At 40.4% G+C, this 15,451-nt stretch overlaps 1 protein-coding gene across 2 annotated transcripts in view; it reads left to right on the top strand.

Annotated features, from left to right (window-relative positions):
* EFNA5 (ephrin A5) overlaps positions 1 to 13,867 on the top strand; it is a 583,129-nt gene extending 569,262 nt beyond the window's left edge. For both annotated transcript variants that reach the window (XM_069752525.1, XM_069752533.1), the window contains one exon: positions 12,373 to 13,867. In XM_069752525.1, the coding sequence (XP_069608626.1) occupies positions 12,373 to 12,494 (122 nt within the window). In that variant the 3' untranslated portion in view covers positions 12,495 to 13,867. The remainder of the gene's footprint in view (positions 1 to 12,372) is intronic.
* Positions 13,868 to 15,451: the final 1,584 nt, after the last annotated feature.

Genomic DNA, 15,451 nt, shown 5'->3' with positions numbered 1-15,451 from the left:
ATAAACATAACATTCAATTTTCCGGGAGGTAACAATAATCATTTCCACTATAATGCTAAAATAATTGCTTTTGATCTTTTATGTAGAAACCGTTATCATTCATGTTTCAAAATAGTTTCTAATTGTTCATGGGTTTTTAAGATGGTAAATATCTTAACTTGTAATCTTTTCCAATTTAAAATAAATCATAATAGTCATCATATTGTAGCTAAGTTTTTGTATCAATGAGCAGTGCATCAAACTCTGGATTGTCCATTATTACGTTATGGGTGGTAATGCTCTTCAAAAAGTGCCTGTACACCTTTTTAGTTGTGACCTGACTACCCCCACACATATGAATGTTCACATATTCTCAATAACAAGAGTTGAGGAAAAGGAAGATTGGGCATTAAATTCAACATAACCAAAGCTCTTAAGGGGAAAACTCCATACACATAAGATGGTTGGCCAGGTCTAGCGAAATTGGTGTGTTTTACTTTAATATGTATGAGATGGTGTACAGGAAAAATATATATCTTTGTACCATGTTAGCCTGTAAACAGAAAAATATTTAGAATTGAGAGTCCTCAGTGGTTGATACCTTTTAATGGCTAACTGTTAGCATCTTTTCAGTTAGGCCGGGGTCACACTTACGAGTGTGATGCGAGAAACTCGCGCATCTCTACCCGGCACTGCCGCCAGCACTCGGGACTGGAGCATTCAGCTGCATAAAAATGCAGCAGCACACTTTGGTCCTGAGTGTGCCACTGAGGAATCTCAATTCTAAATATTTTGCCAAGATGGTGTATGCATTTTTTGGATTCAGAACTCATAAACGTTTTCTACATAAATTATTGCTATTGAACAACAGCAGGCAGCATTATTACATCTATGGCCGGCTTTACATTGATTAGCTATTGGTGATTGGGTGAGCCGCTATGTTGAATGGATCGTCCAATCAAAATCAGCAATCAAAATTTTGAAAACCATTACAAGTCTTGCTTTTATCAATCCTCCAGCTGTTTGTGCCTGGAAACCACAGTAGTCTGAGCAGCTTGTGTGAATAACTGAAGCATGGTGGAAGAATTTGCTCTCTAATGTTATTTAGCATTGTGCACTTGTCTTATGCAATGATGATTTCATAAAAACAATGTTATCTTGAGAGCGATTCATCAATAAGCTTACCAGATAATCTGATTTATCAGGGGCGCGTGTTTAATATATGAAGAACCTTTGTAAAAATCTATGCCTGTTAAAGGAAAATAAAAGGGTTTCTGCTGGATAAAAATAAAGGGAACTATGTGGGAGATTTATTAAAACAGTGTTTCTTTTGCTATCCTCTCCTCTCTCCGCTGTGACTGTTGGCAACCACTAGGTGTATCTTTCTAGCAGATAATCATTGGGACGCATCATTCCTTTTCCTCCCACAAATGCTCGAATCACAGTTTTTAGATCCCTATCGCAGTTTCAGAGAAGTAATCTTCGGTTCCGATGTTCCTTAGAGCGCTCCATCTCTTTTAATAAAACAAGGCGGCACACAATGGACACCATTATGAGTCGACCCGCTCCATTAGGTACTGGTGATGTCCATTGTGTGATGATCTGACAATGCACTTTGGCTTCCGTTGTTAACAGATGCCACAATGCAAAGGTGAAAAGAACCTTATAGGAAACTTCTGGGCCCCATATAAAATATACAATAGAACTGTCTGCCTATGATGGGAATTTTATGTGACATTGGCCTTTCAGGCATAAGGCCAGGGAGAAACAGATACCTCTGAACCCACTAGCGAAGCCACTCAGACTTTTCGTATTCAAACCAAAATGTTACTCAAAATTTATGCAAAATGCATTTATTGATGTGCCCCTGATTAAGACGTTTATCTTGTAAATTATTTTTTAGTACAGTGCTGATAGGCACTTATTTACTGCCAGCATAGTACTACCATTTGAGATTGAATGCTTTTGGCTCCCAATATGTACAGCATGTTGTATGCCTCAGAAAAAAATTACATGGAAGAATAATCACTTATCTTGCAGTGTCATTGTTGATAAAGTTTTCAATGTCAGGTTTTTTTTTTGTGAATTCACTCTAAAGATACATTATGGATCTGCATAAAAAGTAATTCCCTGACACAATTCCTTGTAATTGTAGTTATTCCCTTTTCTTTTCATTACTTTTTTATTTACAGATTTATTTACACATCCGTGTTTTATCCTTTTTTTCACGGATGCAGCACGCACCCATTATAATCTACGCTGCTATTCATATCTCAGTGATTTTTCACAGACTGTGTGTCTGTGGAAAATTCAGAATGTCCTGTCCATTTTTCTCTGATATAACTGATGAAAAGTGCCAATTTAAGTCTTTAGGTCTCTGAAAAACACTTACCGCACTCGTATAGCGTCCGTGTGCCATCCGTGTTCTGTCTGTATTTTACACTGCAAAGTATAGGAGAATCTTTGTCATTTACAGCATTTATTTATCCATCTGTGAAAAAACTGATGGCATTGATAGTGAAAACAGATACATGGGCCATACGTTGACGACACTGGTAACATTTTGCCTACGTACATGTTGAAACTCGGATGTGTGAATGAGGCCGAAGGCTGCATTTACAATGGCAGATTATCATCAATGAGCGTTCTTCTGAAAGTTCGGTTGCCTATAATGGTCAGGTGTAAATAGTCTGCCGATCGCGCGCTGAATATGCAAAAACGCTCGTTATCAGAGTGGTTATTTTTAAGCTTAACTAAAAGTCATTGTTCTCAGCAGCACATATTCTGTGTGCTGCTGAAAACAACGACAGTCTATGCACACGGAACACTCTATTAACAATTTGTTCTGTTGACCACCTTAATTTTATCGCGCTTCCTCCCTTTATCTGCCTCGTCTTATGATAGCCTATAGTCTGGGCTCCATTGATAGATATTGAAGACAACTGTGGGTAATTTCAACTCTTCTTTCTGCCTCAAAGGGAACCTCCCAAATTAAACATGGCTTTTGATCTGAAGACAGCATGCAAAGAAAGGAGAAGTTTAGCAAAATTAAAATTCAGTTTTATTGGAATTTATTAAGTATAGATTGTAATTTTATTGTAATTCCCTTCTCATTGTGGACTTAGGAGTCCATTGGATGATTTTAGAGATAGCTGTCAGTCGTAAATTGCAAACTATATTTCAAACAAAACTATTTGGGGGTGACTCTTCAAGACCGGAAATTCCCTCATGAGTAGGGTTGCGCGAAACAGATCGGCACTTTTCAAAAGTCGCCAACTTTTAGCAAAGTCGGGTTTTGTGAAACCCGACCCGATACCACTCTGGGATCGGGTAGGCGATCTCTACTTAAAAGTCGGGTTCCGTTTTATATATATATATATGTCATTCAGACACACACATATATATATATATATATATATATATATGTTTATATTAACTTCAGCGCGATATAGCAGAAAAGTCGGTAATTCAATTACCGGCTTTTCATTTCTCCTGCCTAAACCCGACATGATTTGAGACATGGTTTGAATACAGTAAACCATGTCATATCCCCCTTTTTTTGCATATTCCACACTACCAATGTTAGTAGTGTGTATTGTTGTGAATTCTGTGGCTGAGTTCACTTCTGTGGTCACAAGTGGTATTGCAGTCTCTGGGCTTCCTCCCTCAGGTGTTTTGGTGAGCTCGTTGGCTGCCTTGCTATTTAGCTCCACCTGAGTCTGTCTTCCTTGCTCCTTGTCAATGTTCCAGTGTTGGATCTGAGCTACTGCATCTTTCCTTGGGCCTGCTGCTCTGCTAGATAAGTGCTTCTAGTTTGTTTTCTGTTTTTTCTGTCCAGCTTGCTATTAACTTTTGCTGGAAGCTCTGAGAAGCAAAGGGGTGCACCGCCGTGCTGTTAGTTCGGCACGGTGGGTCTTTTTGCCCCTTTGCGTGGTTTTCGTTTTAGGGTTTTTTGTAGACTGCATAGTTCTCTTTGCTATCCTCGCTCTGTCTAGAATATCGGGCCTCACTTTGCTGAATCTATTTCATTCCTACGTTTGTCTTTTCATCTTGCTAACAGTCATTATATGTGGGGGGCTGCCTATTCCTTTGGGGTATTTCTCTGAGGTAAGTCAGGCTTGTATTTCTATCTTCAGGCTAGTCAGCTCCTCAGGCAGTGCCGAGTTGCATAGGTAGTTGTTAGGCGCAATCCACTGCTGCTTATAGTTGTGTGAGGATAGATCAGGTACTGCAGTCTACAGAGATTCCACGTCTCAGAGCTCGTCCTATTGTTTTTGGTTATTGCCAGATCTCTGTATGTGCGCTGATTACTGCACGCTGTGTTGCCTGATTGCCAGCCATAACAGTACAAGGAGCCACACCAATGATTCCCAATAGAGGGAAAAAAGAAATCCTGACATCATTTTTTTTTCTTAGCTCTGTCTTCAGTCTTTTTTTTCCCCTAGACATTAGAGTGCTTCAGGACACAGCTGTGGACATGGATATTCAGGCTCTGTGCTCCTCAATGGATAATCTCGTTGTAAATGTACAAAAGATTCAAGATACTATTGATCAGAAATCGATGCTAGAACCAAGAATTCCGATTCCTGATTTGTTTTTTGGTGACAGAACTAAGTTCCTGAGCTTCAGAAATAATTGTAAGCTATTTTTGGCCTTGAAACCTCATTCTTCTGGTAATCCTATTCAACAGGTTTTGATTATTATTTCTTTTTTGCGCGGCGACCCACAGGACTGGGCGTTTTCTCTTGCACCAGGAGATTCTGCATTGAGTAATGTTGATGCATTTTTCCTGGCGCTCGGATTGCTTTACGATGAGCCTAATTCAGTGGATCAGGCTGAGAAAAATCTGCTGGCTTTATGCCAGGGTCAGGATGATGTAGAAGTATATTGTCAGAAATTTAGGAAATGGTCAGTACTCACTCTGTGGAATGAATCTGCACTAGCGGCTTTGTTCAGAAAGGGTCTCTCTGAAGCTCTTAAGGATGTAATGGTGGGATTTCCTATGCCTGCTGGTTTGAATGAGTCTATGTCCTTGGCCATTCAGATCGGTCGTCGCTTGCGCGAGCGTAAATCTGTGCACCATCTGGCGGTACTGCCTGAGAGTAAACCTGAGCCTATGCAGTGCGACAGGACTATGACTAAAGTAGAACGGCAAGAACACAGACGTCTGAACAGACTGTGTTTCTATTGTGGTGATTCTACTCATGCTATTTCTAATTGTCCTAAACGCACTAGGCGGTTCGATAGCTCTGCCGTTATTGGTACTGTACAGTCCAAATTCCTTTTGTCCATTACCTTAATGTGCTCTTTGTCATCGTATTCTGTCATGGCGTTTGTGGATTCAGGCGCTGCCCTGAATCTGATGGATTTGGATTATGCTAAACGTTGTGGATTTTTCTTGGAGCCTTTGCGGTGTCCTATTCCGTTGAGAGGAATTGATGCTACACCTTTGGCCAAGAATAAGCCTCAGTACTGGGCCCAGCTGACCATGTGCATGGCTCCTGCACATCAGGAAGTTATTCGCTTTCTGGTACTGCATAATTTGCATGATGTGGTCGTGTTGGGGTTGCCATGGCTACAAACCCATAATCCAGTATTGGATTGGAACTCTATGTCGGTAACCAGCTGGGGTTGTCAGGGAGTACATGGTGATGTTCCATTTTTGTCTATTTCGTCATCCATTCCTTCTGACATCCCAGAGTTCTTGTCGGACTTTCAGGATGTATTTGAAGAGTCCAAGTCTGATGCCCTACCTCCGCATAGGAATTGTGATTGTGCTATCGATTTGATTCCTGGTAGTAAATTCCCTAAGGGTCGTTTATTTAATTTGTCCGTACCTGAACACGCCGCTATGCGCAGTTATGTGAAGGAGTCCCTGGAGAAGGGACATATTCGCCCATCGTCGTCACCATTGGGAGCAGGGTTCTTTTTTGTAGCCAAGAAGGATGGTTCGCTAAGACCGTGTATTGATTACCGCCTTCTTAATAAGATCACTGTTAAGTTTCAGTATCCCTTGCCATTGATTTCTGACTTGTTTGCTCGGATTAAGGGGGCTAGTTGGTTTACTAAGATTGATCTTCATGGTGCGTATAATCTGGTGAGAATCAGGCAGGGAGATGAATGGAAAACGGCATTTAATACGCCCGAGGGTCATTTTGAGTATCTGGTGATGCCGTTCGGACTTGCCAATGCTCCATCTGTTTTTCAGTCTTTTATGCATGACATTTTCCGTGAGTATCTGGATAAATTCTTGATTGTTTACTTGGATGACATTTTGATCTTCTCAGATGATTGGGAGTCTCATGTGAAGCAAGTCAGAATGGTTTTCCAGGTACTGCGTGCTAATTCCTTGTTCGTGAAGGGATCAAAGTGTCTCTTCGGTGTGCAGAAAGTTTCATTTTTGGGGTTCATCTTTTCCCCTTCTACTATTGAGATGGATCCGGTTAAGGTTCAGGCCATCCAGGATTGGACTCAGCCGACATCTCTAAAAAGTCTGCAGAAATTCCTGGGCTTTGCTAATTTTTATCGTCGCTTCATCTGTAATTTTTCTAGCATTGCCAGACCATTGACCGATTTGACCAAGAAGGGTGCTGATTTGGTTAATTGGTCTTCTGCTGCCGTGGAAGCTTTTCAGGAGTTGAAGCATCGTTTTTGCTGTGCCCCTGTGTTGTGTCAACCTGATGTTTCTCTTCCGTTCCAGGTCGAGGTTGATGCTTCTGAGATTGGTGCAGGGGCGGTTTTGTCACAGAGAGGTTCTGGTTGCTCAGTGTTCAAACCATGTGCTTTCTTTTCCAGGAAATTTTCTGCTGCTGAGCGTAATTATGATGTGGGCAACCGAGAGTTGCTGGCCATGAAGTGGGCATTCGAGGAGTGGCGTCATTGGCTTGAGGGTGCTAAGCATCGCGTGGTGGTATTGACTGATCATAAGAACCTTACTTATCTTGAGTCTGCCAAGCGCTTGAATCCTAGACAGGCCCGTTGGTCGTTATTTTTTGCTCGTTTTGATTTTGTGATTTCATACCTTCCGGGCTCTAAAAATGTGAAGGCGGATGCTCTGTCTAGGAGTTTTGTGCCCGACTCTCCGGGGTTATCTGAGCCGGCGAGTATCCTCAAGGAAGGAGTCATTGTGTCTGCCATCTCCCCTGATTTGCGGAGAGTGTTGCAGAAATTTCAGGCTAATAAACCTGATCGTTGTCCGGCCGAGAAACTGTTCGTCCCTGATAGGTGGACTAGTAAAGTTATCTCTGAACTTCATTGTTCGGTGCTGGCCGGTCATCCAGGAATCTTTGGTACCAGGGAGTTGGTTGCTAGATCCTTCTGGTGGCCATCTCTGTCACGGGATGTGCGTGCTTTTGTGCAGTCCTGTGGAATTTGTGCTAGGGCTAAGCCCTGCTGTTCACGTGCCAGTGGGTTGCTTTTGCCCTTGCCGGTCCTGAAAAGGCCTTGGACACATATTTCGATGGATTTCATTTCTGACCTTCCCGTTTCTCAAAAAATGTCGGTCATTTGGGTGGTCTGTGATCGCTTTTCTAAAATGGTCCATCTGGTGCCCTTGGTTAAATTGCCTTCCTCCTCTGATTTGGTGCCTTTGTTCTTCCAGCATGTGGTTCGTTTACATGGCATTCCTGAGAATATTGTTTCTGACAGAGGTTCCCAGTTTGTCTCGAGGTTCTGGCGAGCCTTTTGTGGTAGGATGGGCATTGACCTATCTTTCTCCTCGGCCTTCCATCCTCAGACTAATGGCCAGACCGAACGAACCAATCAGACCTTGGAAACATATCTGAGATGTTTTGTTTCCGCTGACCAGGATGATTGGGTGTCATTTTTGCCGTTGGCTGAGTTCGCCCTTAATAATCGGGCCAGCTCGGCTACCTTGGTCTCTCCATTTTTCTGCAATTCTGGGTTCCATCCTCGTTTCTCTTCAGGACAGGTTGAGTCTTCGGACTGTCCTGGTGTGGATTCTGTGGTGGACAGGTTGCAGCAGATCTGGACTCAGGTAGTGGACAATTTGACCTTGTCCCAGGAGAAGGCTCAGCTTTTCGCTAATCGCAGACGCCGTGTGGGACCCCGACATCGTGTTGGGGATTTGGTTTGGTTATCTTCTCGTCATATTCCTATGAAGGTTTCCTCTCCTAAATTTAAACCTCGTTTTATTGGTCCGTATAGGATTTCTGAGATTCTCAATCCGGTGTCTTTTCGTCTGACCCTCCCAGACTCCTTTTCCATACATAATGTATTCCATAGGTCGTTGTTGAGGAGATACGTGGCACCTATGGTTCCATCTGTGGAGCCTCCTGCCCCTGTTTTGGTGGAGGGGGAATTGGAGTATATTGTGGAGAAGATTTTGGATTCTCGTGTCTCTAGACGGAAACTCCAGTATCTGGTCAAATGGAAGGGTTATGCTCAGGAAGATAATTCCTGGGTTTTTGCCTCTGATGTCCATGCCCCAGATCTTGTTCGTGCCTTTCATGTGGCTCATCCTGGTCGGCCTGGGGGTTCTGGTGAGGGTTCGGTGACCCCTCCTCAAGGGGGGGGTACTGTTGTGAATTCTGTGGCTGAGTTCACTTCTGTGGTCACAAGTGGTATTGCAGTCTCTGGGCTTCCTCCCTCAGGTGTTTTGGTGAGCTCGTTGGCTGCCTTGCTATTTAGCTCCACCTGAGTCTGTCTTCCTTGCTCCTTGTCAATGTTCCAGTGTTGGATCTGAGCTACTGCATCTTTCCTTGGGCCTGCTGCTCTGCTAGATAAGTGCTTCTAGTTTGTTTTCTGTTTTTTCTGTCCAGCTTGCTATTAACTTTTGCTGGAAGCTCTGAGAAGCAAAGGGGTGCACCGCCGTGCTGTTAGTTCGGCACGGTGGGTCTTTTTGCCCCTTTGCGTGGTTTTCGTTTTAGGGTTTTTTGTAGACTGCATAGTTCTCTTTGCTATCCTCGCTCTGTCTAGAATATCGGGCCTCACTTTGCTGAATCTATTTCATTCCTACGTTTGTCTTTTCATCTTGCTAACAGTCATTATATGTGGGGGGCTGCCTATTCCTTTGGGGTATTTCTCTGAGGTAAGTCAGGCTTGTATTTCTATCTTCAGGCTAGTCAGCTCCTCAGGCAGTGCCGAGTTGCATAGGTAGTTGTTAGGCGCAATCCACTGCTGCTTATAGTTGTGTGAGGATAGATCAGGTACTGCAGTCTACAGAGATTCCACGTCTCAGAGCTCGTCCTATTGTTTTTGGTTATTGCCAGATCTCTGTATGTGCGCTGATTACTGCACGCTGTGTTGCCTGATTGCCAGCCATAACAGTGTATGTGCAAAATATCAGCGCTCTAGCTCTTAAATTTAAGGGTTAAATCACGGAAAAAATTGGCGTGGGCTCCTGCGCAATTTTCCCCTCCAGAGTAGTAAAGCCAGTGACTGAGGGCAGATATTAATAGCCTAGAGAGGGTCCACGGTTTTTGGCCCCCCCGGCTAAAAACATCTGCCCCCAGCCACCCCAGAAAAGGCACATCTGGAAGATGCGCCTATTCTGGCACTTGGCCACTCTCTTCCCATTCCCGTGTAGCGGTGGGATATGGGGTAATGAAGGGTTAATGTCACCTTGCTATTGTAAGGTGACATTAAGCCAGATTAATAATGGAGAGGCGTCAATTCTGACACCTATCCATTATTAATCCATTTGCATTAAATGGTTAAAAAAACACACACACATTATTAAAAAGTATTTTAATGATATAAAAACACAGGTTGTTTTAATATTTTATTGTGCGCTCAATCCACTCGCTGAAGACCCTCGCTCTGTAACAAATAAAAAATAATAAACCAACAATATCCATACCTTCCGTAGATCTGTAACGTCCCACGTTGTAAATCCATCTGAAGGGGTTAAAATATTTTACAGCCACAAGCTCTGCTAATCCAGCTGTGCTTGTGGCTGTAAACCCCAGCGACTGAAGGTAATGTAGGTCAATGACCTATAGTTACCTTCATTCGTGGTGATGCGCCCCCTGCTGGATGTCCTCATATGACCTCGAGCCTGGGAACTTTTCCCACGCTCCAGGGACATCCAGCAGGGGGCGCATCACCGTGAATGAAGGTAACTACAGGTCATTGACCTACATTACCTTCATTCGCTGGGGTTTACAGCCACGAGCAGCACTGCATTAGCAGAGCTCCTGGCTGTAAAATATTTTAACCCCTTCAGATGGATTTACAATGTGGGACGTTACAGATCTACGGAAGGTATGGATATTGTTGGTTTATTATTTTTTATTTGTTACAGAGCGAGGGTCTTCAGCGAGTGGATTGAGCGTACAATAAAATATTACAACAAACGGTGTGTTTATTTCATTAAAATACTTTTTAATAATGTGTGTGTTTTTTTAACTCTTTCATACAATTGGATTAATAATGGATAGGTGTCATAATTGACGCCTCTCCATTATTAATCTGGCTTAATGTCACCTTACAATAGCAAGGTCGCATTAACCCTTCATTACCCCATATCCCACCGCTACACGGGAATGGGAGGAGAGTGGCCACGTGCCAGAATAGGCACATCTTACAGATGTGCCTTTTCTGGGGTGGCTGGGGGCAGGTGTTTTTAGCCTGGGGGGTGCCAATAACCGTGGACCCTCTCCAGGCTATTAATATCTGCCCTCAGTCACTGGCTTTACTACTCTGGCGGAGAAAATTGCGCGGGAGCCCACGCAAATTTTTTCCGCGATTTAACCCTTAAATTTAAGAGCTAGAGCGCCGAAATTTTGCATATACACACTACTAACAGTAGTGTGGAATATGGAAAAAAAAGGGGGATATGACATGGTTTACTGTATGTAAACCATGTCTCATATCATGTCGGGTTTTGGCAGGAGAAATGAAAAGCCGGTAATTGAATTACCAGCTTTTCTGCTATATCGCCCTGAAGGAAATGTAAAAAAAAACAAAAAACCCCATAGACTTACATTGGGTTTCGAGTTTCGGCCGATCCCCGACCCCGACTTTTCAATAGGATCGGCCGATTTCACGCGACCCGACTTTTGAGAAAGTCGGGTTTTGTGAGACCCAACTCGACCATGAAAAACTAAAAGTCGATCAACCCTTCTCATGAGTCTTGATGCGGCGGGCGTTTTGGAGCAGATCGTCTTGATTCATTAAGAGGTTCATGCCTCTTAATGAAGCAGGCAAGCTGTATAATGACATGCACCAGAACGGAGTCAAATGCCACCACACATTACGAACTTGACAAACAGGTCACCCTGCCCTTGTTCTACTCAAGCTCTGTCCACTTTGTCAGAACTGGGGCGAGAATGTCGTAAACGCCAAATGTATAAAAACATTTTTGCACAACCTCGGGTTTGTGTAAAAAAAAAAAAAAATGCGAATTGAACCCTGTGTCTTCTCTGCTCCTCGGACTGGAAAACATTATGTTCAACAAGCTATGTTCCCTTTGAATATTTTGTATATGCTATAAGCATAAATTGAAAAAGAACGAGAAATCTGATTTTCTTTTAGAGTAGCTATATAAATATACTGATGCTAAACATATTGTCTAGCTACATAACACTATAAAGAAACATATGTTAGCAAAATAAATGGTGTAATGCATCTTGTACAGTGCTTTCTATGTGATAGTGTAGGCTGAACATTGGTGAGCTTATGCTAATATATTGAAGAACATTCTAAATAGCAGAAACAAATGTCTAGACCATCTCTTTTTACAAGGTGGAGTGATGAGATGGCAAAATAAAGAGAAAAATGTTGAAACTGTAGCAACACAAGTAGAGGTTTATTTTCTTGTCATGTTCATATAAAACTTGAAAAAAAATCAAGGCATGTTTCATGAGATGATGTATTATGGAACTATTACCCTTTTGAACTTTTTTTCGAGAAAAGATTACATCTACAACATGGTACAGCATAGAGGCATACAACGGCATGTTTGGTGCTTAAGCGTCTGTGCCACCATACATGTTCTGGGTGCATGAGCCTAAGAAGGGAGAAATTTTGCTAAACAAAATTGGGTATTGCTTTTTATGCAGCCTACACTGCATGAGGTCAAGGTCATTTTCAGACATGTTTCCCTCTACGTAAATTTTAGCTGGGCTGTTTCACCATATTGGGGGTTTTTACCTGTTTTTGACATAGCAGATACTGTTTGTAAATAATTACTTGCAAAATTTTGCATGCAAACATCAAAGTTTTCTAATAAAAATGAAATGTCATTTATTATTTCAAGATTTCTATGAGTTGTCAGTCTTTATATAGAGTAAAATAAATACTGTTTTAGCAATATTTGGATGAAAAAAATGTGTTTTCTAAAAATAAGAAGCAATTATCCTTAAAATGCAAAACTTGAGTCATGTGAACTTTCCAGTCAAGCAACTAAATGTCTGTTTTGTGTTTGAACAGATGACACAGTTCATGAATCAGCTGAGCCTTCCCGTGGCGAAAATTCAGCACCAACACCAAGGATACCAAATTGGCTTTTAACGATCCTTCTGTTTCTCCTGGCGATGCATTTGACGTTATAGCACAGCATATTTCACAGACCAACTGCAGAAAAACAGGGTCTTGGAACATCAAAGATCCACCTAACTGCTTCACCCAAGAAAGGAACACATTTTCTTTGTTTTTATTCTCCCTTTTTTGTTGCATTTAATATATATTTTCCCACTTTCAAGCGAACATGAATTCCACAAGAATATTTACTTCACATATTATAATTTAGAAGTTGCTTTTATTCCAGAACGTTAAATTCCTGGTAAAATGCCAAATATAAATAGGAGCACTAGTGAATTAAAGTTTCCCTTGCATTTGGGCATATGAAAATACCTATTTGGCACACATTCTTGTCTGTGCAGATCGACGTAGGCAGCATGAACCAGGTAATATGGATATTTGCTTAATGGAAGTGAAATCCTAAAGAAATTTCTCCTTTGTTGACCACTTTACAGAACTGTTAGATGGTGTGATAATATATGCAGTAGAACACAAGAGGATTTATTCCAAATTTTCAAGGACATGTTTATCTGAGAAGACAATATTCAATGACTCTCCTAAGCACTCTTACATGCACTACGGAAGTACCAAAGGGTATGAGGGAGTCTTTTTAGATTATTTTATTTTTTGTTGTCTTAATATATTTGAATTCATCCGGAGTCCAGAGCATTGTACTATTTAAAACATTGGCAAAAACCATACATTGAACTCCAAGGTGCTACATTTTTGATTTTGCTGTTCTACAACTCATGCATTTTATAGACAATATGACCTTGCCCCAATTCTAAACTGTCTTGGAGGCAGTTATAGAGCATCTTCTTGGTCCACCATCCTTCAACATGTGCATCAGCAAGGACATAATACCGGACATTATTCTTGGTTTTGAATTGACTTTTCTTAAATCTTGGAAGAAATATGTGAAATTATGATGGTCAAGTGCCAGCTTCAAAAGAAAGTCAGATGCCGGAAAGTCATTGTATGTTTCATTTGACCCTTTAGGTGGTTTCAATTAAGTAATGAATTGTATCCCCAAAATAAAGATGTACATGTAAAATCTGTTAAAATTTAGATATAATCTAAATTGGCCCCAATAGATTGTAAGGAAAAACGCTCAACCAACTTGTATATGCATTGCTAAGAAATATTTTGTGCTGAGGATACCACAATGTGTTTTTGCAAAAACACCAAATTGTTGATAGACCTGATTCCAGCAGTAAATCAAATCTTGGTTGTGTTCATGGACAGCTACCTATTGTCACATTGGAAGAATCAAATATGGACGCTTAATAACTTTTCAGGGTGCCTTGAGTTTTTGTTTATTATTGATGTATAACAAATGACGTGACTCAGACACTTCATAGTCACCAAATGTACTTTACGTAATAAAGACTTTAACAAACTGTGATTATGTTTAATATAAAAAGTAAAAAAAAATTATCAAGTACAATAACTTTTAATATATTTCTATGAACAATACAGACATACATAAATGGTCATAGTTATTCAATGCCATTTTCTAACTGTCTAAATTATGTATTCCTAGAGATATGAATACAGTGGGAGCTGTAACAAGAGCCTTCAAAAAATCAATGTGCTGGCCTGAGTTGCTTTAATCTAGAACAATAGTATTATGCAATTTTTTTTATGTCGTATATACAATAAAGTACAATAAAGCACAGAGACCAATAACCTAAGAAGTAAATATTATAATACTGTCACATAGGCTACATTGACAACGATGTGATTCATATGTTGTAATTTGTCATGCCGCAACTTTACAGTGTTAGCACAAAAACTACCTTCAATAGTTCCGGGGTCTGGTTTCTATAATGACGATGTAGCAGTAATTGATCACAGCCATTATGGAATGAAACAATAAGAAACCTTATGTTAGTTTCTTGAAGTATGGCCTCTAGTAACACTTAAGTAACACAACTGCTACTTCTAAGGATTGCGTGTTGATGGGTGTTATTGTATTTAACAGCCTTAACATTGCTTTTAGTTTTAATAAATGTTAAGATTATTATAGTCATTTTTTTATTATTGTTATTATTGTCTTGAAGTAGCAGTTTTATTTTGTACCTTAAAAAAATTGTATCTCCCTCTTAAACACAAAGGTACAGCGATAAACAATTATGACCAACTAAATTATCAATATTGTAGTACGACGGAGTAAATGTTATATCCATATAGAAACAATCAGATAGGAAACTCCAAAATAATACAGTATTATAGAGATTTTCCATAATTTTTAGAGATTGGGAAATTGGGGCAAAATTGAACCTGCTCATTGCACTTGAAGTCTCTTTGGCTTTCTTCTTTTCTCACACGCTTTGTCTTTTCCTCTTTATTTTTCCCCATAAACCATTAAGGCCCTGGTAGGGTAACCTTTTAAGCCCAATTTCCTGGTTGCCAGTGGCTTTCCAACCTGAAGCAGGGGGATTAAGCATCAGTCTGTTTGGTGGATACTGTGTATCCTTTAATACACAAGATAACATTTCATGTTAGATTAGAATATTGTTTTTTACTATACCTTATTGGATGGCAAAGAAATATAAGATAAAAAAGAACATTCTTTAAATTCTGTATTATTAGCAACCTATGTTGTATATAGTGTTTGATAATAAAGTATTAATTCAATTCTTATGTCTTTTGTAAGTGAATACATTAGACTTTCAGACCACAAAAAAAGATTACAAAAAAATCATGCTTGTCATCCGATGACACTTAAAAAAAAAATGGAAAAAAAGGACAAAAAATAAATAAAAAGAATAAAAGGTTTGTTTGTAAACATGATCACTCACAAGTTCTCACTCAGTCATGACCCAGAGAAACACAACATGTAATGATCAATGTTTTATACTAAATGTTTATAGGTCCAATGTTAGAGCCCTGTGTATTTTTGGCATGTTGGCTAACGGTAACATATGGATTTTTTTTTTTATATAATTTTCTTTGGGGGGTCTTCTAATTAAGACATACTTTTCTC

Source organism: Ranitomeya imitator, chromosome 1 (assembly GCF_032444005.1).
Source record: "Ranitomeya imitator isolate aRanImi1 chromosome 1, aRanImi1.pri, whole genome shotgun sequence".
Lineage (NCBI taxonomy): Eukaryota > Metazoa > Chordata > Amphibia > Anura > Dendrobatidae > Ranitomeya > Ranitomeya imitator.
This window is presented reverse-complemented; position numbering and strand designations above follow the sequence as displayed.